Consider the following 24,952-nt stretch of genomic DNA (forward strand, 5'->3'; position numbering starts at 1 on the left):
TAGCCTTCTGTCCCCAGTGCACCTGTGAGACCCTGGACGGCAAGGGCTGCGTTTCACACCAGCCGTGACTACGGAGTCGTGAACCTCGGACAAAGGCAACGAGAACCACAACTCTCAATGGCCAGGAGCAGTGATGCGGGGGCTCCTGGCCAGGGTACGTGCTGCCCCGGGGCTGCTTCTGCGGAGGCTAACCAGTTTGGAGCTGCTCGTCAGAACGGCCGCCAGAGTCCACGAATCGTACACAGGATCACAAATCATACACACGCCCGCCCCGATGACGCACATTATTCTCCATACCTGCTCTAAAGAGTCACTCTGGTGTTTCCGAAAGAGAAACAAGAAACCTCCCCTCGAGGAATGCTTTGTTTTCAATGGGGAGACATCCGAGAACTTGGCAGAGTCCCCGAAGTGAGAGCAGCTTCCCTCGTCGACAACACTTGAGTGGGACGTGGAAATGTGGGGTCACTTGTTCAAAACACAGCTCTTGTGCAACACACCGGTATGTGCTAAGCTACCTTTGCCACTTTTTGAAGAACGTTCTGTCTTCATTATAATGTGGCTGTCGGACGGGGCGGGGCTAGCACCATAACAAACTTTAGAATTTTTACGGGGATTCGCGAAGCAAAGGGAGAGCTCAGGAGAGAGGGGCAGACAGAGGCTTAGTGCAAAGAAGTGGGCAGGGTGTGTCCGGGTGGGCATCTCAGGCGGAGCAGTGCTCATTACGTTCCGGAAGCAAACACAAACGAAGGCTGTCAGCTCCCATTAGCATCCTCTGATGCTTGCTATACAGCCATATGGACAGTGTGCAGTCGAGAGAAATTAGGGGTTCACACGGGTGAACTGTCTATGAAACAAATCACCCATGGAAATAACTTCTCTTTTTTCAATTACTGTGTTCCCTAGATACTGCCGTGGATACGCGACTTCCTCAGGGCCCCTCGTTAGTTTCGTGGAAAAAGATCAGAAGCAGGCTGTGTGTCAAACTAACTCGAAGTTTCCTCATGGTTCTAGGAGAAGCAAGATGCCGAAAATGCCCAACCCTGGGCTATTGATGTGCTTGCACTACTAGGCAAAAAGGGAAAAAAAAAAAAAGAGGAAAAAAAAAAAGACAAAGAAATCCATTTCCTCAGAAGACACATTTAATGAGGCAACTGGGGTCTAAGGTGATAAATTAGAAATTCAACTAAGGGCATCAGGCTTAAAGGAACAAGCAGAAGCATGATGAAAAATGCAGGGGGAGAGAGAGAGAGATGTTTTTCTGTGCAACGTTCATCTTCCCACTGATAAACTATGCTGGCTGATCATTTCGGCTATGACTGCTGGCGTCTAATGTCATTCATCTGGGACCGGACTACATCTGCTCTGGGATACGGGAAATGAAGGGAAACCGAACAGAAGACTCTAGAACGCTTACCTTGCCATCTTCCGTGTAGACATTTTCATTATATCCCTTAACTATTGTTCGATCAATGAACAGGCTCCGCATGACGACGATCACTTTCAACACCTTTCCCAAGGTCACCTGTCAAAACACGTGCAGGTGGGCATGAGAGCTTACACTTGAACACGCAAATGCAGGAAGCGGGGCAAGACGATGTGAACACGAAAGGGTCCCCCCTCCCTCTTGTTCCACAGAGACGTGCCGGAGGGCCTTCTGAGGGAAGACATCCTCAAACGTTCACGAACTAGCCCTGAGAACAAGGCCCTCCCGCAGTTGCTTCAGGATGGACGGGGCTCCATGTACCCGCCTATGCCGAATTTATTCACATTTTTGGCTTCTAAATCTCAAGATAAGTTCCGTATGTTTACTACTTGACGGATAAAATAAAATGCTCTTCTATTTGGTTCTATCTTAAGGTGATCCTGTTCAAAGGCTGTCTATGATTCTGGCATCCCAGGATCTGGTAAACACATTTGTTTGCCTGTTATTTCGTGGCCCCACGTACGCACAAGGATTATGTAGGGACGACAACAGAGAGATGAAAGGCAGGTGCCAGATGCCCTCCTGGCTCAGCGATCTATTTATAATAGCTGGTAGTAGCCGGAGACACAATACCAAGTAAGTTCTGGAGGTAAATGGAAAGTAGCTGAATTTTGTCTCCAAAAAGGGACACGATCCTGGAAATCCATTAAGCGCTTTCACTCTGTTAGAAACGAAGCACGTACTGTGGATAAAAAAGAAAACCCACACACCTAAAAAAACACGCAGTTTCCTGTAACGCCAGGGAAGAAGTAACCCGCCGCGCTTGCTGGGACGGGCTGGGCACTAAGACTAGAAGCGGCACCTTCCTTGCTTTCAGGGGCTCACGTAACTCTGCCAATGCTCTGCTAAGCCTCTTGTGTTCATTTCCTAGATGAGACCCTAGAGGCGTACTTGCAACACGACCCATCCTAGGCCCACGGAAAAAAAAAATTTTTTTTTTTTACATTTATTTGAGAGACAGAGAGAGACAGAGTACAAGTGGGAGAGGGGCAGAGAGAGGGAGACACAGAATCTGAAGCAGGCTCCGGGCTCTGAGCTGTCAGCACGCGGCCCGATGCGGGGCTCGAACTCACAAACTGTGAGATCATGACCTGAGCCAAAGTCGGATGCTTAACTGACTGAGCCCCCCAGGCGCCCCCCGCCTCTCCCCCCGCCTGCCCCAATCCTAACTGCACGAGCTAACATGCACTCTGTTTCTGTGGATGCCGCCCTCAGCCGTCCTCTCCTTATTTCCCTGTTCTCCACAGCTTCTAACCGACTGTCCACAGCAAAAGCCCTCCTCTTTCCTCGACTAGTCCTGGAGGGGCAGCGAACATTCCTAGTATCCGGTTCCTTCAGTAACTTCTAAGTGCTGAGAGGAGCTCTCTATTTTTGTATGTTTAAAATGGCCCAGGATTATAAACAGTGTAAGAAAAAGATAGGATAGCCTTATTCACATTTGAGAGAGTGTTCATAAGAACGTCTCGTTTCTGTATAGTAATTTCAAATGTTGTATACCACGTAGCATTTCATGGGCCACTTCCTGTATCCCTGGAAATCACTATTTAAGGATGTCAATAAACCACCAAGGTAGGAGCAATGACTCTCTCTAGTTTACATGCACTCTAGTGGGGGGGGGGGGGGGGGAGGAAAGAAAAGAATCAAATTAATGGTTTTGTAATCATAAACACTGGAATGAACAGCCGCTCACTGGCCTGCAGTGGAAATCCAACACACCTTTCCCAACAGGGCCACCGTTTTCAACCGCCCTTTGCTAATAAGCAGAGATAACTAAGCAATTGTTTCCTTAAAAAAACCAAAGTCTAGCTGACTTTAACCGATAAACTGCCTCTGTCATTTCTCAGGCTTCTTAAGATGGAATTCAAAGAGAACACACACTAAAAAACACTAGATATTTAAATGGAAAACTTTTTTTGTTGTTTTGAAGAGTGACTTTTGATACTTTAAACCTAACAAATACTAAAAAGTTAACGAATAAATAAGCTTGCTATAGAAAATCGAAAATTGGAGTAAAAAGGCAGAAAATAATCACTCACAGTCTGCCCTTCTAAACTGTTAACATTCGGGGGGGTATTTCCTTTCAACCTTTTTACTACCCAAGATCTATGGACTCCACAGAAAGAGAGGCCAGACCTGTGGCTGCCAGAGACGGAGGGCGGGGCAGTAGGCGAGCAAAGGGCACAACGGTCCAGTTACACTACAGGTAACATCACCCACGATGACCTCAGCTAGCAGTTTCCAGAGCAAATCCTACAAGTTCTCTTTACGGGGAGAAGTCTCTCCCTTTTTCCTCTTCTTTCTGGTACTTTTATTCCAGAAGATGGATGTTCGCCGAGCCTCCTGTGGTAATCGTTTCGCATCAAACTTACACAGTGGTGTAAATCGATTACTTTGGAATAAAACCGGAGGAAAGAAAGAGCTACTGTTTCTGAATTTTTGACACGGTTGTAATTGAAACCGCATACATAATTTCAAATCACATTTTTATTTAAAATTCTGACATCGGCACCCGTTACACATCGCCGTGCAGTCTCCAAAAATGGTGGCTGCATAGCATTCCACTTAGTGGGTCTATTTATAATTTCTTTAACCATTCTCCTACTGCCGGACGTGAGTTGCTTCTAAGTTTTCCCTAATATAAACATGCCTACCATGTGCACTTTTGTTTTTGTGATGTTTATTTTCGAGAGAAAGAGAGAGAGATTGAGAGAGCATGAGTGGGGGACAGGCAGAGACAGAAGGGGACAGAGGATCTGAAGCGGGATCTGTGTTGACAGCTCGATGCGGGGCTTGAACCCACGAACTGCGAGAACATGACCTGAGCCGAAGTCGGACACTTAACCAACTGAGCCACCCAGGTGCCGCTACAATGTGCATTTTTGTTCACTGTCTTCGTTGCGTCTGGGATTATTTCCTGAAGACCTGCAGAACTGTAATTACTGGGGCCAACAGGACAACTATTTTAAGGCTTCTGATACAATCTGCCAGCCAACCGTGAACCACAAGGGTTATGCCAGCCAGAAAGGTACGAATGCAACTATTTCACTCCTGTCTTGCCAGTAACAGGTGCCATTAAATCAAAACAAAAGCAAAACCACCCCCTTCTGGAGGGAGCAACTTAGTTATTATTATTTTTTTTTTATGTTTATTTGCTCCGGAGAGAGGGAGAGAGAGCGCGAGTGGGGGAGGAGCAGAGCGGGGAGAGACGGGGGATCCAGAGCAGCCCCCGACAGCAGCGAGCCCGAGGTGGGGCTCCAACTCACGAACCGTGCGATCGTGATCTGAACCGAAGTCAGACGCTCAAAGGACTGAGCCCCCCAGGCGCCCCTTAATTTCTTTAACCCATTTATTATGCAAGATTTAAACACATATACAAAGGTAAGTGAAATAAATTAAAGAACCTCCACAGACCCACAGTTCGACAGTTACAGCTCCTGGAAAACCCCGTTTCACCGCTACCCCCACCTACTTTGCCCTTTTCCTGCGTTATTTCGAAACAGGTAACAGCGGTAACATTGTTTCATCTGTAAACATTTTCCTTCTGTGCTCTAAAGGATAAGGGCGCACAAAACAAAACAAAGCAAAACGCACAAGATTATGATGCCATCCCCCATCCCAATCAACAAGAATTCTCCCAATATTATCAAAACTGAAGTGGTCAGGGCTCAAATTTTCAACGGTCTCGTAGATGCCACTCTTAAGAACGTTTGCTTGTACCAGGATCTGAATACGGTCCACACCATGTGACGGGCTGACACGTCTCATAAGGCTCGCCTAAAGGTTCCCCATCGCCACCCTGCCCCCCCCACCCCGTCCCCTTTTATTTGTTGAAGAAACTGGGTCAGTTTTTTTTCTATAGAGTTCTCCACAGTCTGGATTTTGCTGATGGTGCCCCCATGGTGTATTTTACACGTTCCTCCTCACTCTGTACTTCCTGTAAACTGGCAGGAGAGGAGATTCAGCGTGATTTCTTTTGGCTCCACAAGTTCACAGGCGGTGTCACCGTCTACCAACAGGAGGCAAGCAAGCTTGGGTGTTTCGGTAGGTGATGCTGGCAGCTGCTGACCCATTAATTCACCAGGGGTCTGTGCTGGCCACACACCAGGGTGACCATTCCGTCTTCATTTATCAGCTGGAACACTTTTATAAAGAGAAACCTCCCCTCATCTACGATTCGGCTACTCAGTGGTTGAGTTTATTACGCAGGAGGAGAGGCAGGATAAATGCTCCGTTCTTTCCCTTTATTTACCAGTTTTTGAAACAACGCATCAATTCACTAGTTTCCTTCCCGTGTAGACGGCTCAGTTTTCCACCCAACGTCATTATAAACTCGTGGACTGAAACGTATTTGATGTATCTGTATCTGATGCGATTATTAGCCTCACAGTCTTACTGATGCTCACACCGTCCTGTCTGTGGCCGGGGGGCATCTCCCTGGTTGAGTCCTTCCGGCACACTCTAGTCTCTGTGCCTTGCTTTCTGGTACAGGGCATTCCAGGCTTGTCTTGTTACAATTCCTGCCCGAGCTCATGAGTCAGCCGTTTCCTCCAAGAGTCCTACTTTTCCGTGGGAAATGGCATTTCACGACCACCATCAGGGCAAGAGAGGCAAATAATTTTGACCGGTTAAAATTTTTCTTTTCCATTTTATGAATATGAATCAGCTCAGTATTTTCCTGTCCACTTCTCCCTTAGCCTGTAATCGTTTAGACAGCGAACACCCCCACAGCTTGTGCCTATACTGGGCTGTAGCGGTTTGTGGACAACTTTATTATCTCTCAAACCGGTAAAGCTCTATGAAGTCTACCCATGCTTATTTTTTAGAAAGCCAGAAAGGACCCTGGTGTTCATCTAGGTTGAATATGCATTGATTTATGGCTTTCTGAATTTTTAACGTGGTCATAACGAAACTACGTATGCGACTTTGAAGCCTGAGAGCGAGGCCCTGGAATCGGGTGCAGTCGGGTCTCAGCTCTGCTGCTGGGAAGCCTGGTCACCTACCTTCTCTGAAGGTCAGTTTCCTCCAACCCAGGGGAGACGACGACAGCCCCACCTCGGGGTGGCAGTGAGGAGTCGGTGTGCTGAGAAAGCTGCACAACAGGCCCGGCACAGGGTGCCTCCCAGGGGCAGCTGTCGCTACTCGGCCCAAGCCCTCGCCTGGACTTGGCAGAGGCGAGATCGCTTGAAGCCGGTTAACGTCAAAGCCGGATCCACGACGGGTGCCGCCTCCAGTTCAGCGAACTTGGCACTGGCGTTAATCTACCTTCTTCTGCCATCACACCTGGGGCTAAAGGGAAGCTGCAGGGAAGGGGTGACGGTTGGGCTGGGCCCTGAGGTCCGAACGACAATGTGCCTTCCGATGAGCGGCTGCCGAGTCAGGGCCAGGGTCAGGGCAGTTTAGCGGAAGATGTGAATGAAGCTGTCACGTGGGCTGATCTAGACAGACCCTGCTGACACCCAAAAGAGGCCATTTAGTGTGCAGGTCAAGTGCACTGGGCTTCCTTCCCACGTCTGCCACCGGGCGGTGTGATCGAGGGGAAGGCAAACAATCTCTCCTGCCTGTTTGCTCAGCTGCGGAAGTCGGAGGGCCCGAGAGGAAATCAAACGAGTCGGTCCACGTGAAACACGTGGCTACCGCTGTGGCACACGACAGCACGAGACGGCGCTCGGCGTTGTTTCTCCTGAGTGCGGTGTGGTGGACAGGGCTGCGGGAGCCTCTGCAGCTCCGAGATGGTGCTTAACGAACGTTCTCTAACGGGCTTCCCGGCCCTCACGTCACTCTGCAAGGATTCACCTCCTCGCCTGTCTAGACTGCTCTAGCGTAGAAGGTAACTGGATGCACCAGGCTGTAATGACCTTGCAGTTCCGGCAGACTGATACAGCAAGGCGTCGCGTAGCAGCCCACGGACAGGGTTCTACAGCGTAGCCAACGCCGGCCACGGTCACAGGCGACACGCCCGGCGACCGGGGCTACGGGCTGGTTGCTGGCAACTGCCGGGGATACCGCAAATAAAGCTAATGCCATCTGGTAATGAAGCGGGTTTGCCGTTACCAAGGTAACACTTCTTCTACGCCGAGCAGCACATTTCCGGAGAGCTCACTCACTACTCCTGTGTCCGTCCCCATGAGGGTTCAAATGGCAAGCTGTGAGGAGTCTGAGGAAGCCAGTGGGCCTCCCAGCCGCTCGCTGCCCTTCCAAGGAGGCGCCTTTAGACATGCTGCCACGGCCTCGTCCCTCGTCAGGCTAGCTGTGCTCTGGGCAGCTGGGGCCGTGTCGGTGGTCTTCCCTATGGGGTCTCACCGCGGTTGCCTACCAAGGCGCGTAGCCCAGCAAGAGAATTTCTAGTTCACGATGGCAAGGCGAGTCGCAAGATAAGGGGAAGCGGGAGGAAAGTTGAGGATAACAGCAAAAACACTTAGTTGCGTTCTGCCGCCGACTGTTGCCTACCACAAACTTACCAAATCTGGTAGCTGAGATGTTGTCTATACTGGCAGACCACGTGAGCTTAGAAGTTGAGAGAAACTGATCGCCTAAAAGCTTATTCCCCTGGGGCGTGTGCAGAGGGAAAGGCACTTTGAAACTGAACAGCACCTGTGTTTAGGATACAGGGGAGGTGAGTGGACCAAAAAGCTCATTTGCACGGGGAGCCCAGGACCGGATCCGGCATCCCTGAGCAAGCATAAAGCATGCGTGTGGGAGGTGAAGGGGGTAGCATGATCTCTGTCATTCAGACAAAGGCCACATGGCTGAGCAGGGGGGTCGGAGGGAAGGAGAGAAGCCAACCATATAGTCATCGTCAAATGTCATTTTCCAAGTATAACCACGGGAAAAGTCAAATATGTTAAGCAGACCCCTTAATATGTTAATTTGTACTTTAACTGACGTCTGCTGTGCTTTAAGTGATGTCCATCAAAGTGTGGTTAGAAGGGTGGGGATGGGGAGGGAGGGAGAGCCACAGAGGCATCTCTACACAGGCTCAGAAGGAATTATCTTTCAGTATGGTGTTATTAAGAACCTTCCTCTTCGTATTAATTCCAAAGAAAGAAAAGGATAAAGTGAATGGTTTCGGTAAACATTTACCGAATACCTACACGTCCTGGGCGAGGACACAGAGTCAATCGTGTAACCTTAGCACTGGAAAGGATTTAAAAAAATCAGTTTTCTCAACTCCCCCATTTTTTTTTGTAAGTAGGCTTCATGCCCATTGCCGAGCCCAACGCAGGCCTTGAACTCATGACCCTGAGATCAAGAGTCGGATGCTTAACCGACTGAGCCACGTGCGTGGCCTTCTTCAACTCCCCCATTTTATTTTTTAATTTTTAAAAAATCTTTATTTATTTTTGAGGGAGAGAGAGAGAGAGAGACAGAGCATGAGCAGGGGAGGGGCGGAGACAGAGGCGACAGAATCAGAAGCAGGCTCCAGGCTCCGAGCTGTCAGCATGGAGCCCCACGCGGGGCTTGAATCCATGAGCCATGAGACCATGACCTGAGGCGAAGTTGGACTCTCAACAGACCAAGCCAAGCCACCCAGGCACCCCTCAACTCCCCCCATTTTTAAAGAAGGTTAAGGAGTGTCGAATATGGCTCCTGCCTTGAAGGAGGTGATAAAACCAGCGTGAGCCTGAAATAATTTCAGGGTACATAAGTGCCACAGCACGTGGGGCTCACAGCGTAGGAAGAATTTCGGGGAGGGGGGGGTGCTCCATCACGAAGCTGTCTGGCACAATCAGAAAGTGCTTGGTCTGGCATCTGTCCGATTTAGCACACGTTTTGACAAGTGGGGCTGGTTGTATAGACGAGCAATCCCCAAATGGTATTTCACGGAACATTCCTCCAAGAGATGTTCTTAGACGTGGCCTGGAACAAACGTCCAGTGCCACCCAGTCTTCTCCCTGTCTCCTGGGGGTCTTCCCCCGCGGACTGCAGCCTTACCACTTGACTCCAGAACAAGGACAGAGATGTGCCAAAGAACCCTGGGGTGCAGCCCGGCTAGGTGTCTTACCGTCATTCTTAATAGAAGGAAGCTGAGGTCTCGAAAGATCGGAGCCCAAGTTCCCTGCTTTTCTGTGCAGGGCCAGAAGCATGCCTCTCGCTGTCCCCCTCCCACGCCTAGCCCACGACCGGTCTCCCTAAATCACAAGAAATGGCGACCACAGAGCCTCGCTTCATCTAATCCTGCAGCCACCCGGCCGTCTTCTCTGGGACTCTGGTAAGTGGCTCAAAACCTTGCTTCAGACGACTCCTGGTTTCCCTCACAAGTGGCTTTATACCCACACTCTGGACCCCATCTATACAAGACCCTATTAAAGCACCTGTTTCCTCTAAATTTAGTGGTTTTTAACCCAAACTTAGCGCTCTGACTTCTGCATAGCCGCTAGGTATGTGTGGTCCCAACACTCACATCGGGCCAACTGTTCTCCCGACAGCCGGCTTCGAGAAGCCGCGGCAGGACTGGAAACTAAGAGGAGCAGTGGGAAAGTGGCTGTCGCTTCCTTCTAGGAAAATGCTAAAACGGGATACAGCTACGAGGAAGTGGAGACAGACCAGCCCTGAAAGGCGGAAACTCCGGCAAAGCTGAGGTGTAGAAGACAGACCGGCTGGCAGTGGCCTGGAAGGGGGGGCCACCAGCACTGCGGTGAGATGGACAGTAATCGAACCGTAAAAAGAAAATGGGCTATGTGACTTGGAAACTAAGGGGTCAAAGTGAGGGACTGTCAGAGACAAGATGGATGTTCTTCCAGGCTGAAGGTCACTCCTCTTGCTCAAAGGGTTGGATCAATTATACCTCCGATGATCAACGCAACGCGATGAAATGCAAGAGAAGAAAGGAAAAACGAAACTGGAAAGTAACCCCCAGGTACAGCCCAGACTTGAGACAGAGTCCTCAATGCCCCGAGCCGGGAGTTCTGCTTTCCCTACTCCAGAACCTGTCTCCCAACAAGTCAGAAAATCAACTGGCCAGCAAGGCACGAGGGCATGGCCGATCGGTGTATGGACTCTGGGAGAAAGAGACCTGAATTCAGATGTTAGCTCTGCCCCTTCCCGGCTGCATGATCTGGGACAAGTTCCCTGGCCTGTGAAGCCCCCATTTTCTCACCTGTGCACCCAGGATAAGGCTGTTGTGAGAGAAGTTACCCCAGACACGTGCAGTGCCCAGCACTGGGATTAATACACGGCAAGTACTCCAGCAGTGGTCAGGCTGGGCTACCCCCGCTGGCGCCCTGGTCACGGAGGGAGAGGCCCAAGTTCAGATTCTGCCTCTGCCACGTACAGAGCAGGGTGGCCCTGGGAAAACCAGCCCAGGGGAGCTCTGGCTGTGTCACCTCTAACGCGGAACCTTTATGAGAACGGGACAGCTAGCGGTATCAGGTCCCGAGGGGGGGCAGGTCACCACCGGCCCTTGCTATGTGGTGTAAGTTACGTGTAAGTTAGGGTGTTAACTACTAAACACCCTGCCTGAGAAGAGGAGGCTATTTTGCATTAGTGGCTTACGCTGTTGATGAATGACTCCGACTCATTTGCTAAGAGCACCTTTGCTAATGCTCGGGTACCTGATCCTCCCAAACCCCTGCCTCTCTTCTAGGCTTAGACCTGCCCTGGACAGAGGGGACTGTGCCAGAGAGCACGGATGCATTTGACAAGCCTCATCAAAAGGTTTCAGGACAGGGATGGCCTAGGAAACAACTTCCTCTTTCACACACTAACTGTAAATTTCCTCACCATCTTCCTACCCCTGCACCCTTGGCGATCCCATCAAAACAACACAAATTCACACACGGGGTTAAAAACCAGAGTGAACACAGGTGGACTGTCCATCCCGATCTGGGTTTCCAGCTACCTGTGGGCTCCCCTTGCAGCGTTATGACAAATTCCCCAAATCGTCAAAAATAAAACTTAACTCCCTTTAATTTATAAACTGTATCTTCAACTACATCCTAACAGCTCTTCTGGGAAAGAGGAGGGGGACTAACGCACGGCCGGCATGAAAACCGGGGACCCCAGTTCCGGAAGGATTCACGTGCCTGCAGTGGGGTTCAGGTTAGCTGCCGAGAGGAGAAGCTGACCACCGTGTTCTCGAACACTGACCATGGCAAGCTTCTCCTACCAGATGTGAAGGGGAGTCTTCAACGACACGCATGTTTCCTGCATACCCTGTACTGAACACGCCGGCAGGGAGGCCCCTGCACACATCGTTCCAGCTCACGAGCCGACCTGCTTCCTGCACTGGAAGGGGGCGGGGCCCAGCGGCAGAACTGGCCCGCGGGCGACCCCATACGGGGCCCTGGAAGGGAAGGCTCTGCCCAGCCCGGCCAGGCCAATGGGACTGCCTCCTTCTAGAATTCGGACTGCAGAACGCGGAGACGAGCGGGAAGAAGCACGGCACCAGCACGAGAAGGAGGCCGTGTGGGAAGAGAGGGAAGGGGTGAAGGGGTGAGGAAGGAGCGGGGCAGAAGGACAGACAGACACATGCCGCGACCCAGAGCTGCCGTGGACCACAAGTGCCTTGCTCTTCCCTTTCTCCCGCCCTCCTTCCGCCCAACGGTTCTTTGTTAAATAGGGATTGTGTGCAGGCCAGGCCTCGAGTACACAGAGATAAAGAAACACAGGTTATAGAGCGACAGGCAACACATTAGTATAAAGAAAGGAACACGATCTGCAAAAGGTTTTGAAGGAAACGAAGAAAAGGGGGGCAGCTTAAAGAGAGATTTGGGTAACACCTACGTGTGAAAAAAGCGACATTTACATCAGATCGTTCAGTTCGCTCAAATATTTATTCAACGAACACCCACTATGTGCCACATGTTCTAAGGCTTAGAGATGGAGTGAATGACACAACGTCTCACGAATGGACATTCTTCGTGGGGGCAGCTCTGGGCAGACAGCAAACAAATGTAAGACCATTTCACCGCACGGGGCGACAAAGACAAGGGGGTGGTTCAAGTTCGGCAGAAACCAAGCTCGCCCGGTGCTGGGGCAGAAACCAAGCTCGTCAGTGCTGGGGCGCAGCAGCCTGGGCTGGGGGAGGAGCCTGTGTGAAGGCCGGAGCGGGGGAAGACTGGGCGTCCTGGGAGCGGTGGGGCGGGTGAGAAGGTGGCATGTGCTGGGTAGAGGTAGGCCAGGTTGGCCACAAGGAGCCCCTGAGGCTCTGGTAAGGCCTCTGCTGTTAGTCTGGGAGAAATGGGAAGCCACTGCAGGGTTTTCAGCAGAGGAATGACAAGTGTGCTGTGTGCTTTTACAAAACACGCCCCTGGCTGCTTCATGGAAGCATCGAGAGAAGGAAGGCAGGGACTCTGAGCGGGGGCGATGCCAGTAGAGATGGTGAGAAGCCGACGGATTCAGGACAGAGCGGACACGAGGTGCCAGAGACTGGACGCGAGGTGAGAAAGAGGCAGCTAGAAGCTAAGGAAAAGTCTAGGTTTCTGGCTGGAGCACCAGGTTGACAGTTTTGCTCTCTATTGAGACGAAATGAGGAAGAAGAGGGGAAAACCACTTCCTTTTTGTCAAGCTTATGGTACTTCTGAAATATCTAAATGGAGAGGTGCTTGATGGGCAGTCTGGAGATTAGGATTCACAGCTCAAGTTCACGAACGAGCGTTAAGAGTCGCTGGTTCTCAAGGAAGCCCGTGTAAATTCGCAGGAGCCGAAACGTCATAACCCACGCACCCGAGCGGCACGATCTGGGCTCTGAAGTGCTCAGGGACGCTCTTCCCCGGGGAGGCAGGACTGGGAACTGACACAGGGGCTCTCCCTCTGATGAGGCAGATTAAGCCCAGGCGAAGGTGGTCCCTGGCCAGATCTGCCGCTTGTCACCTGCCTGAGAATGGTACCCACGATGCCCTCTGTGGCAAACTTGGCCCCGTTACATCTCTACTTCTTGTGTCGATACCCTGTTAGACCGTACTTGGCTTTTTAATATTTCGACTGTAGGATGTGTGCCAACTTGACCTTGATGTAGGAAATTTTAATTCAAATCAATACAGGGACAAGGTCACTTTAAAATCCAATTAATATGAATGGGAAAATATGCCCCACAGTTCTGAGGGCTGAAAATGGAACAGTTGCAAGTTAACAACAACAAAAGACACATCCACACAAGCCTGGCTGGTCCTTCTGTTTGATAAGGCAGCTAGCTGTGCCCTTAAATACATACGGTAGTTAGAATACCGACAAACTTTTTTCTGTTGGGGCAGGGGCTCTATTTAGGGTAGCTTAAAATTAAACTGCAGTTTGTTTGAAGAAAAACATAAAATGTAGTGAAAACTGTGAATTCCTATAACCCAATTTTAAATAAATTGAGCCCTGGACTTCGACTCACCCAAGAATCCCTAGAGAAATCTAAGGTGTTAATATAGTTTGAGTAGTAGCAATTTGCATTTATATAGAACACATTCACAAAACTGTTTACCAGGATAACCAGAACATAAAGGGAAACCGAGGCACTGGTATTTTGAAGCCTTATTCCTGCAAGCATTAGGCAACCAGGGTGCTATGCTGTTCCTCCTCCTCAGATTTACTGCCTCTACACCTATACTTGGTTTCTTAGTAATGAGAAACGTTTCTTTTATGCCCCAAATCAGAGTCTTGTAAGAAACGACGAAATGTACTGTTATTTCAGGATCTTGGGTGGGGGGTGTTCTCTTTTCCTTCTGCTGTACTGCTGTCCCGTTTGGAATCTCAGGTTTTTCAGCCTTAAGCCAGGTTGGAAAAGAATATAAATGATCCTACATCCACCTAAAGAAGTGAGGACTGCTTTGTAACTCCAAGAACAACTGCAAATTACGTAAAACTGGGATGAGATATTGGGGTGCCAGGGATGTATAAGCCGACTTCTCAACTGACTTTACGTTTGCTCATTAAAGAAAAAGAAAAAGGCTACTCCATGCGGAACGTCACACGGTTGGGGCTTTTTAGGCTTTTCTGGCATCACGGGGAACCCTTGCCGATCCGAGGTGCAGGTGTCCCACATGGCAGGGCTGAGAAGAAAGCCTCTGCCTGAGCGCCGCCAGCTGAGGTCACAAGACGACCGTGCCAGTCCGTGCTCGCCAGTACAGGGGACACCGCAGAACAAATCAGAAGCAGCCCGACCCTCTGTGGCCAAAGGACGAGCTGGCTCCTGGCACAGGTCTGCTCTGTCCTCCCCGTGTGGCCTGGCCCCGGGGGTGGGGGCATTCTGCACCCTCCATCCATTCGAAGTAACACAAACCAGCAGACTTCCCATCCGTACCCGCCCCCCCCACCCAGACCAACCTCCCCTTACCTCATCTGCACTAGCGTTAATGCTCTTCACATGCTCATTATTCTTTAATGATGCCTGTTTGTAAATAGCAGGACGGGATGCAATTAAACCATGAGAGGCTAAATAAACACACATACTAATTAGGATCTTTACAAGAGATTTTTTTTCATGTATAGACTGAAATTTACCTTTCATTAATCTAACTTAATTGCAATAGTGCACCAATAAAGAGTCAACACAAATTAAGTGCTCTAAATGATTTCTCCATATTAAGGGTGAGCAAGTGATCCTTCCTTTGGGTAACAAGCCCTGTTCTGCAGCAGGCGGGGAAAACATTGCAGCTCTGCACCAGGAGAGGGATTTCGGCAGGAAGACAGGTACTGCGCCATTATCGTGATGTTGGTGCTTCCGAGGCCTGAAGTTAAGGAGGTCAAGGCCATAGGTTCAAACTGCAGCCTCACCCCGCCTTGTGAGTCAACTAGCTTTGCTCGGTTCCATGGTAGCAGATGTCACCCCCTGCGTTCGTTGGCTGTCACTGGGTCCGAGAGACATGCAGCAAAGGTTTGGATCAATTGGTTAAAATCTACTCCCACTCGTGGAATAATAATGCCCGGGAACGTTTGCTCTGTGGCAAGGCAGGACACTGTGGGTCTTTCTGTATGAAAAGGACATCTGTTATTTGCAGAAATAGAAGTTATTGTGCTTTCGCCTTTGATTTCAGAAGGTGTGGAAGATTCTATACGTTTGGCACCTAAACTGAAACAGAATATGATGGCCCATCAACATTCGATCTTTTCTGCAGAGGCCTCAGGGCACCTAACAATTTATTCATACGACAAATATTGACTTGAAGCCCTCTAGGTAGCAGGCGCCAGAGCAGGGTCAGGAAACTAGGAAAAATGTCACTCACTCCAGAATTCTTTTTATCTTTTACAAATGTTGTCCCTCCCTAATCACTGACGCTGAACCACGCATCACTTTCTTTTCCTTGCCAGGTACAGACGCGCATGGGCGCACAGAGCCCCCAGCTTCCCCACTGGCACCCTGGCTTGGGACCCACAACTCTGAGAAAAGCCAGGCCCCGAAAGGTCCAGAGTGGCAACGTGGCTGCGGCAACCTCCCTGCAGAAGCGAGACTGGACATCACACTGAGTGACTAAGACAGCCTCAACTAGGTTCTTCGGTTTCTCCATGAGAAAGAATACTTGGGAAGTTCACCATCACAACATTTCCCAAAGTATATTCCCTGGAGAGGGGTCCGCGGTCAAACATGTTGGGGAAACGGTGCATACCTTCTCCTCCACTTGGAAGATTCGTGGTATGCGCAAGCATATTAAACGTTCTGAAAAGAACTGCAATAAAGTGTGAAATGAATCAAGGGAGACCGTGAAAGCAGACTCAGGTGGCCAGAAGGGAGAGCCGTACTACTCAACATTAGTCACAGGAAGAATCGTCAATCAGAGACCCCAGCAGAGGCATCCTTACCGGGAGAGCATCGTGATCACAGGCCCAACAGGGAAGGACGGACCCTGCATCTCCCGCGAGAGACATCTCCCACGAGAGACATCTCCCACGGGAGATCCACCACCCCAGCACTCGGCCAGTGAGAAACCGCCGTCACCCTGAACTCCTGTCAATCTCCAGCGAACTTCCGTTCAGGACAGCCTCTCCCCGCGCCCCTCCTCCTTCTCATAAGATAACGCTCCTCTCCGTTCTTTGTTGCACTGGCCGGTGGTTTTGCCCCAGCTTGCATGTCCCCAATTGCAATTCTCCGCTATTCCCGAATAAACCCATTTGTGCCGGTAAAACAACTTTTATTTTGGAAGTTAACAAAAGCAACCTTCTGTCTACCTTTGTTGAACCAGTTAGTACTTCCTAAACTTACGGCACATGTCAATTTCCTTAAGCGTTAGTATTCCAAGAAATGCACTATCAGGAAACAAATAACTCGCCTATTCAACCAGCCACCAGCAAGCCTGGATCCTGTTCCTCCACTGAGACACACACCTTTCCTCCTTCCCTCCCTGGGAGCAGACACAAGACATCGGTGCTGCCCCTCCCCCACTTCCCCCAGAGCCTGGACCCCACTGGAGCTGGGCTCTCGAGCAGCAGACCAACAGAGCCTCCAAGGATGGAAAACGGCTCCCGATAGACTGTGGGTAAAACGCCATCAGCTCTAACACATTTAATTACTCCCAGCTCAAGAACTTTCAAAGATTCACTCTGAAATTTATTTTTATGGTTACACGGTAAGTCTCTGAAAATCCTAGTCTTCAAACAGCATCACCGACAGCCCTCACTTAATCGCTCTGGTAGATCATATATAAAAACAAAACAGAGCTAAAAAAAAAATCATTCCGTGTTAGTGAACAGATGTCTGGCCCATTTGCAATTAATACGACCCACTTTCATACAATCAGACTGCTTAAAATTCCTGGAACAAGATGTAAAAGTTAAGATGCAAATGTTCCGATTTTAATGAGAATGAATGGAAACTATAAAATCCTCTCTCCCTTTGAGGGAAGGTACAATCTACATATAAGTCTCAACTGCACACTAAATTTATCAACAAAACAATCATTTGATAAAGCCTGTGTGAAAGAAGAAAATAGAACCAGGAAAGTCAGGAGTATATTCAGAAAGCATTTCCTACCCAAATTAAATGTTGTCAGAACCATCATTCTTCTAAGAAGCTTTAAAGAAAACCTGACTCATTTCAATTTATTTCTGCCAGTTACCTGCATGTATTGGGAACCTCTTGCGTTTCCTTGAATCCCTGGAACCTTTTCACGGGCAGTAGGGGAGAGTGACAGAAAGATCAGGACTTTGAAGTTTCTTGCATCTTGGTTCGAACCCCACCCAGCTCCAGCACTTAATGTGACCTTGAACAAGTTATTTAACCTTCCGGGTCTCAGTGTTCTTATCTGTAGAATGGCGGTATTGCCCCCCTGCACTGAGGGGTTGGTGTGAAAAATCAATAAGCATTCCTAGACTGAAGGGCCAAACAGAGGAGCACACGGTAGGCACGTTAAATGGCGCAGTGATTAGAATTATGTTCACGGCGGTGGCAGGGGCATACGGTTCAAGCGTCACAAGACAAGTCTCACGTCTGATTTTTAGTTCTCCCTGCGTGGAAAGCTTTTCGGTCGGCTCACCCAAATCTCACCCCTTCCTCGATGGTCCAGTTGTGTTGTCTCTCCTGTAGTCTGTCTTTTCACCAGGCAGCAGGGAGTGGGTCTCTCAAGGTGTGAGTCCCACCGAACTCCTTCTAGATCAGATGCCCAACCCCGCTTCACCCCATTAGCTCTGGATTGAAACTGACATTTCCAACAGGCCCCAGGGGCCCCAGTGATTCTCCGAATATTGGTGACGTGCCTAACACGGGCAGTGCTCAAGTCTGTCTTTGGTGAATTAAAAACAAAACAAAACAGAACAAAAAAACTCGAAGTCTCCCAGCTCGTTTTCAATCATTCTTTCAACAGCTATTAACAGGTACCCCTTCTGTGCTAGGCACAGCTCTAAGTCTGGCAAATACGAGTAAGAACAAGAAAGAATTTGGTAACGCTCTGTTTTTCTAGAAGAACTCACGGTGTCGTGGGGGATTTGCTCAAAGGTAAGGGTGGAAGGACTGGGACCAGGCACTGACCCTCCTTTTACCTCTGTGACCGGCACGAGCTCTGTGGAAACCAGGCACTCAAGTATTGGATGACAACGGTGAACAAAATCAAGACGGTATGGCTTCAAAAGCACAGGAACATTCTAGAGAGTTGGCAGTGGTTCAGAAGCATCCAGAAATGAGAGGCCATGCAGGTTATCAGAAAGAACAAGCTCTTTGGAGTCGAAGTGACAGAGGTTAAACCTCAGCTTTGCCACTTGTTTGCTACGTGCCTCTGGCAATTTATTTTGCCTTCCGTTACAGTACCCATCTCAGAAGGTCACCGTGGGTCCAAAACAGCACATTCATGCGTTTCATAAATGCTTGCCGGGCATTCGGCATGTGCCAGGCACTGTTCTAGGCCCTGAGGATCTAGCGGTGGCCAAAACAAGGTCTCTGCCTTCACACAGCTTGTATTCCAGTGGGTGGAGATCAACAATAGGCTAATAAAACAAATACCAACCATGCCACATGTGAAGATGCTATGAAGAAAAATAAAGCAGTGGCAGGGACAGAGTGGCCAGAAGTGGGTACTGTTTTAAAACAGTGTGACCAAGGAGGACCTAGGAACCTTCAGGAAGTGAAGGAGAGAGCCAGAGGCAGAGGGCACAGTCAGTGCAAAGGCCCTGGGGCAGGGGCAGGCCTGATGTACTCTAGGAGCCGTGAGAAGGCCAGTGTGTCGGGAGTGGAATGTGCCGGGGGCAAGTGGTAGGAGATGGGGTCTCAGGTAACATGGGAGAAGGGGGTGGTTTATAGTGGGCCTCAGAGATCCCGGCGAAGAGGTGTCTAAGTACAGTGGGAAGCCAGCAGTCTTCCGGGCAGAAGAGAGACACTTGTAAAGTAGCCCTCCGGCTGTGGTGTGCAGAGATTACAGAGGTGCCAGGGGAGAGGCAGACAGGCCAGTCGGGTGTTGCAATAACCCAGGTGAGAAAGAAGAGGCAGGGGGCAACTCTAAGACTTCTGGGTTGGGCAGCAAGAAGAATGGGGAGGTCACCGAGTGACACAGAGGCCACTGCTCAAGAGCAAGTGTGGAGATCAAGGGGAGACGGCAACAGGCAGGTGCGGGGATCCGAGGCTGAAGCCCGGGGAGAGACCCGGACTAAGGGTGTAAACGTGGGCGTCATCCGCTAAGAGGACGCATTTACGGCCACGGATGGAGGGCGGCATCCAGGCAGGGCGAGGAGACAGAGGAGGGACTCGATCCAAGGACTGAGCCCCGGGACACACGGATGTTTTGGGAAGAGGAAGAGGAATCTGCAAAGACTGAGAGCCCAAAAGCAGGGCACGGCGGGGAGGGAGATCCTAAGGGAACAGCAGCTGCTCTCATGAAAGGTGAAACCCACCGAGCCCCCACTCTGCGGTCCTGCTGCACAAGACCCTCCGCGCTCTGTGACTGAAGGAGCTGCAGGGACCCGGACGCCCCACAAAATAAGCACGGTCGGCGAGCAGCCACCTCAGAAGCAGACACAAAGACCATCACCGTGGCATCTTCACTAAAAGTAGAAGGCAAGAACGAGGGGAAGGGGAGAAGGTAAGTGTTTTCATTTCCTGTTTCCAAAAGGCCCCCACATTGTTACACAGGATTTTTGAACAGAAACAAAGGAATTTTCTCATTCACAGTGTTGGTGATCGACAGTCCGCATGGTAGTTACGTCACACTTAACATGTCACACGGGGTTATAAGACCCCGTGACCGTCACCAAACGTGCAGCAGACACGACTGCAGCCGTCCCCACCCGCGCCCCAAGCATGCTGCCGGGACAGCGTCACAACAGCCCCGCGGGCGGGCACTCTGGGCAGCTGCGGTTTACAGGGGCAATGACAGGAGAGTGTCCAGGTGACAACTCCACGTCACATAGCTGGCAGTGGCCCAGCAAGGACACAGACCCCAGCGAGCTTGTCCAGAGCCTGTATCCTCACCGCAGTTTGCTCACGAGCCGGGTCGACGATGACGATGGTGACGGGGACGACCACGGCCCTGTTAACTACGTACGGCAAAATCTGCTCAACCAATTTTCACTCAAATCAAGCATCATGTAATCTGTATAATTAATAATACCATGGGCCGTATTGGCGTAGACTCGTACTCCCCTGTCGAGCCAAATGCCAACGGAAACGGATCGTGTCCCTTTCATTAGCATCCAGCAACTGGTTTACCTTGACGCACAGAGAAAAGGAAAAGATGAACTGGAGGAAAAATCAACTGTGTGGACTGGGATTAGGAAATAAAGTAAAAGGCCAAGATAAACTGCTTTTAACGTCAGCTGAAGATTTAATGTAGCTCTGGAAGGTTTCAATTATTTACATGCTCGGTCCATGCAGTGTATATCTGGGCTAATGAGATTCAATTGCTGTGTATAAATCTGAAACAGGACAACCCGATTGTCTAAAGGAAATAGTTGCCTGGGCTCCTGTGTTAATAACTCTTCAAAACAAAGATCATGATTCAGGAAGAGTAGCATCATTTCTGCTTCATGTTATTGATTGCAGCAGGAGCTGAGAGAAATGGCTCCATCTGGTCAAACACAAACTCTGAGACGAGGTGCAAAGGATTCAAAGAACCTATTGATCAGTATTGTTGTCCTTCTAATAACAAGACCAACAATAATAATTTACATCGCCTCTTTGTCCTGCGGTGATTATGAAGCCCCAAGGGAACCCTACCTCTTTGTGAAGTTCCCCACGTCTAGCGCTAAGGGCTACGTGACGCCACATAATGATGTGGACGCAGAGACGTTAACAGGTAATTGGCCAGATCGCAGCACTTCCCCGTTAGGGTTTTCAGAAGGGCTTCGCGCACACCGTGGATGATGTCGTAGGTGCTGCAAATACATTTTCAAGCAAAGTGACCCATTTAAGATCAATCCACACACAGTCCTTTAAGACAGGCCTAAACAGGGCGTAGGGGCACAAACGAAGAAGCTATCTCCGCCTGAAGTCAGGGTGGGCTTCTGGAAAGGTAACATCAGGTCCCGGTCATAAAGAAGACACAGCAGGTTTGTCAGAAAGGGCAGGAGGGAGACAAGAACGCCACAGGCCGAGGGAAGAACAGCACGAGGCACCGAGGCAAAGGGACGTGAAGCATTTGGAGCCTGGTTCCCAAGGAGCTTCTGGAAAAGAGGAGGTATTTTCGCTTATCACAGTAAGCGGAGAAGAGCTACGGGCATGTCGCAGCTTGGGGTGAGGGGTACTAAAACTTCTGCGCTACCCTGGCCGGTACCATACCGGAAGGAGCCACTGCATCCGAGATGCCGACGGTGCCTCCACTGTGAGCGCTGGAGGGCGGGGAGAGTGCCCGGGCAGAGGGGAGACAGGCAGGAGGAGAGCCGGCAAGGTAAACTGAGGCCGCGTGACAGAGACCACACAAGCTTCCCTACGGAGGCAGGCTTTGTACACTGCAAGCCAACGAGAAGCCAACAGGGCGTGGCGAGACCTGCCCTCTGGAACGATCGCTCAGACGTGGAAGACGGAGCGGAGGCAGAACATCCAGAAACACGGGGACCGGGAGAACACCTGGACGGCTGTGGCAAGAGTTCCGGCAAGACTGTGGGGGGGGGGGGGGGGCGGAGGGGCTGCGGGGAGACGCCGGGAAGGATGCGTGTGGCAATTCTGCGTGTGTGGGGACGGCTCACCGCTGGAGATGACAGTTTGGAGTTATCGTTCCCATGGGATTTGATCAGTAAGCATTTGTCACGAGAATGAAGACGAGTACCGGAACACAGAGCTGTCAAACTGGGGGCAGAGTGTAAGACAAGGGGTCTGGAAGTCGGGTACCCCGAACACAGACCCAACACTTAGCCCTGAAGAAAACCGAACGAGACAATAAAAAAAAAAACAGTTACGGAAGCTGTGGCACTGTGCGTTCCCGGAACCCACTCTTCACCCTGCCCCGCAGAGCTAAGTGCCACCTGCCTGCACCAGATATTGAGTTCAGAGAATGTATTCAAAATATTTTTAAGGTAAAATCCAACTCCAAAGGACTTCACGAATAGCCTTCTCCCACATTTCAAGTCACTGCTGTAAATGCCAGCCTCGTGAGATGTACGTGTCAGAGCTGACGGAACATGCTTCCCGATATTTGGGGGACAAATGCAACTGAAACGTGCCGAAGGAAGGAAGCCGTCGATCTGAATTACAGGGGCTTTAAAGGGAGTCGCTGGAAAAGGCAGACTCCTGGCATAGTGGCGTTTTGGGGTGCGGTTCTAGGGCGCCTCACTGGGCTTTCGCTAATTTAGACGAAGTATTTTTAGGGAATCCTAGGGAAGCTACCAAACGAAACACCCATTCAAATGACAGATGTCAGCGCACCCCTGCCTCTGGGAACAACTATGTTGAAGTAATAGCTAAAGAAACTAGAGATGGAACATACATCTAGTAAATGGTATTTTCGAACAAGGAGAGAGAAAGAAAGGAAGGAAGGGAGGGAGAGAGGAAACAGTATAAACTGCTCCTTGAAATTAGTCCTAAAAAACATGCTTGTGTCAGAAAATAAAAACCACGTGACTCAAAAAAATGTTTTTGAAGATTTAGTCGTCAGAAAACGGAAAACCGGATTTAAACACCCAAGTATTTTTTTTTAAGCCGCTCTGCTCTCGTGCCTGAACGTATCAAATCCATCCGCTTCCTTTACATGGCCCGCATCGCGAACACGGTACCTCTAAGGCTGCACTTGAACCTGGAAGCTACCGGAAACTCACCTGGAAATGGAGTACAAACGTTAAGATGTAGTGAATACAAGACGAGAGTAAGGAGAAGAAGCTGGTAACCAGGCAGCCTAAAGAGAAAGGACTCAGAGCTCCAGCTGGGGTCTGAGACCAGGGTAATTAGCCTCCCTTAGGCACCAGGCGCCCGCCCTTCCTTCCTTCCTTCCTTCCTTCCTTCCTTCCTTCCTTCCTTCCTTCCTCCTTTTTTTTTTTTTTTATGTTTATTTATTTTTGAGAGAGAGAGCACCCGCAGGGGAGGGGAAGAGAGAGTGGGAGACACAGGGTCTGAAGCGGGCTTTGCGCCGACATCAGTGAGCCCGATGCAGGGCTCGAACGCATGAACCACGAGTGCATGGTGGGAGCCAAAGTCGATGCTCAACCAACTGAGCCACCCAGGTGCCCCAGGAGCCCTTTCTAATGGAAGCCACAGTCCCCCTCTCTCACTCAGGGAGGGGTACAGAAGTAAGTGCAGCTACACACGAAAACTGCAGAGATTTTGGGAAGCCTAGCCATCACCTCCCAGGGCGTCACGGACCAAGGTTAGGACCCCTGCAGTTAAAGCAACAGCTAATTAATTATAGCAGATGAAACAGGAACAGGACAGGGAGCTCCCACAAAACGACATCTGTATGTTTTAACGGAAGACGGTGTCTATACCGAACTTAAGATCCCACGCTTTCAGAGCCAAAGCCAAGCATATTTAGCAGAAGCACTACAGACACTTCGCCTAAGAAACCAAGTGGGTCCAGAAAAATTACCAAGGCCACCACCCCACCCCCTGCCCATGCCCCAACGTCGTTTCCTGTTCCTGGAGCGCTGAGTCCCGAGTTCATCTCTGGCGGTGGGGGGGGGGGGGGGGGGGGGAAGGGGGCGAGGGGGGAGGGGGGAGGGGGGAGGGGGGGCTGGGGACTGCAAGGGTAAGTGTCCCCCGAGCAGGCAGGCACCGCACAGTCATGGCGTCTGGGGCAGCTGCAGGTAACTTCTCAAAGATGAACGAACGTCCGGACACTTGAGTCAGACAGACTAGGGTCCCGCCTCCACTCTGCCACTTAAGACCTGGGTTTCTCTTCCGGTGTGCCCTGAGCCGCCCAGCTCCCGGGGTCCCGACCAGGGCTGCGTGAGGTGGCGCATGGAAGGAAGGGAGCTTGGGCCTGGCACAGAGAATGCGCCTAGTAAGTGAGGCAATCTACTTAAGAAATATTTCCAGTATCAGGACAGCCCCTCTGTACCCAGGGAGTTCTATCCCGGAAAGGACAGTGTTTCTTTTATAAATTTGAATCCTAGACTAATGCAGACTTACAATAAGTGCTTATTATGTGAAACAGTAACACAGTTCTAAAAGTCAAAGACCGTCCAAAGGTGACACCCAGAGGCACGTCACCTCTCCCCACGCACCCCCCACCCCGGTGTCTCGCTGCAGGTTGAGCCTTCCTGTGCGTCTCCCCTTAGAGACAAGCAGATGACGGTTACTTTATATGCTCCTTTCTTACAAACAAGGAAGCGGATTAAGAATACTCCCGCACTTTGCTTTTTTGCTCCTAACAACATGCCCTAGAAACCGCGTCGTAGGAGCCACAGAGGTCTTTCTTGTTCTTTCTCAAAGATGGAGACAGAAATGGGGTGGCTCCATTGTGTGGCCATATCACAGTTTACTCGGCCACTCTGCTCTGCCCAGGTTATTTCCAGTGTTCCGCAATTGCAAACAGGCTGCAATTAAGGCGTCTGCGGACATGTGCGCTCACACTGTAGGAGGTGTGTGTTGCGGGTATATTCCCGGGGCAGTGCCGCTGGGTCAGAAGGTGCACGTACACACGGCTTTATGAGACGTTGCCGAAGTCCCTCCGAAAGGGCTGCGCCACTCTGCACTCCCGCCAG

The 24,952-nt window shown here is 50.4% G+C and overlaps 1 protein-coding gene across 4 annotated transcripts in view; it reads right to left on the reverse strand.

Annotated features, from left to right (window-relative positions):
- MED27 (mediator complex subunit 27) overlaps nucleotides 1-24,952 on the reverse strand; it is a 206,219-nt gene that overhangs the window by 37,073 nt on the left and 144,194 nt on the right. For all 4 annotated transcript variants that reach the window (XM_042914106.1, XM_042914105.1, XM_042914107.1 and 1 more), the window contains exon 5: nucleotides 1,415-1,522. In XM_042914106.1, coding sequence (XP_042770040.1) covers nucleotides 1,415-1,522 — 108 coding nt within the window. The remainder of the gene's footprint in view (nucleotides 1-1,414; nucleotides 1,523-24,952) is intronic.

The sequence above is a fragment of the Panthera leo genome, chromosome D4 (genome assembly GCF_018350215.1).
Source record: "Panthera leo isolate Ple1 chromosome D4, P.leo_Ple1_pat1.1, whole genome shotgun sequence".
Lineage (NCBI taxonomy): Eukaryota > Metazoa > Chordata > Mammalia > Carnivora > Felidae > Panthera > Panthera leo.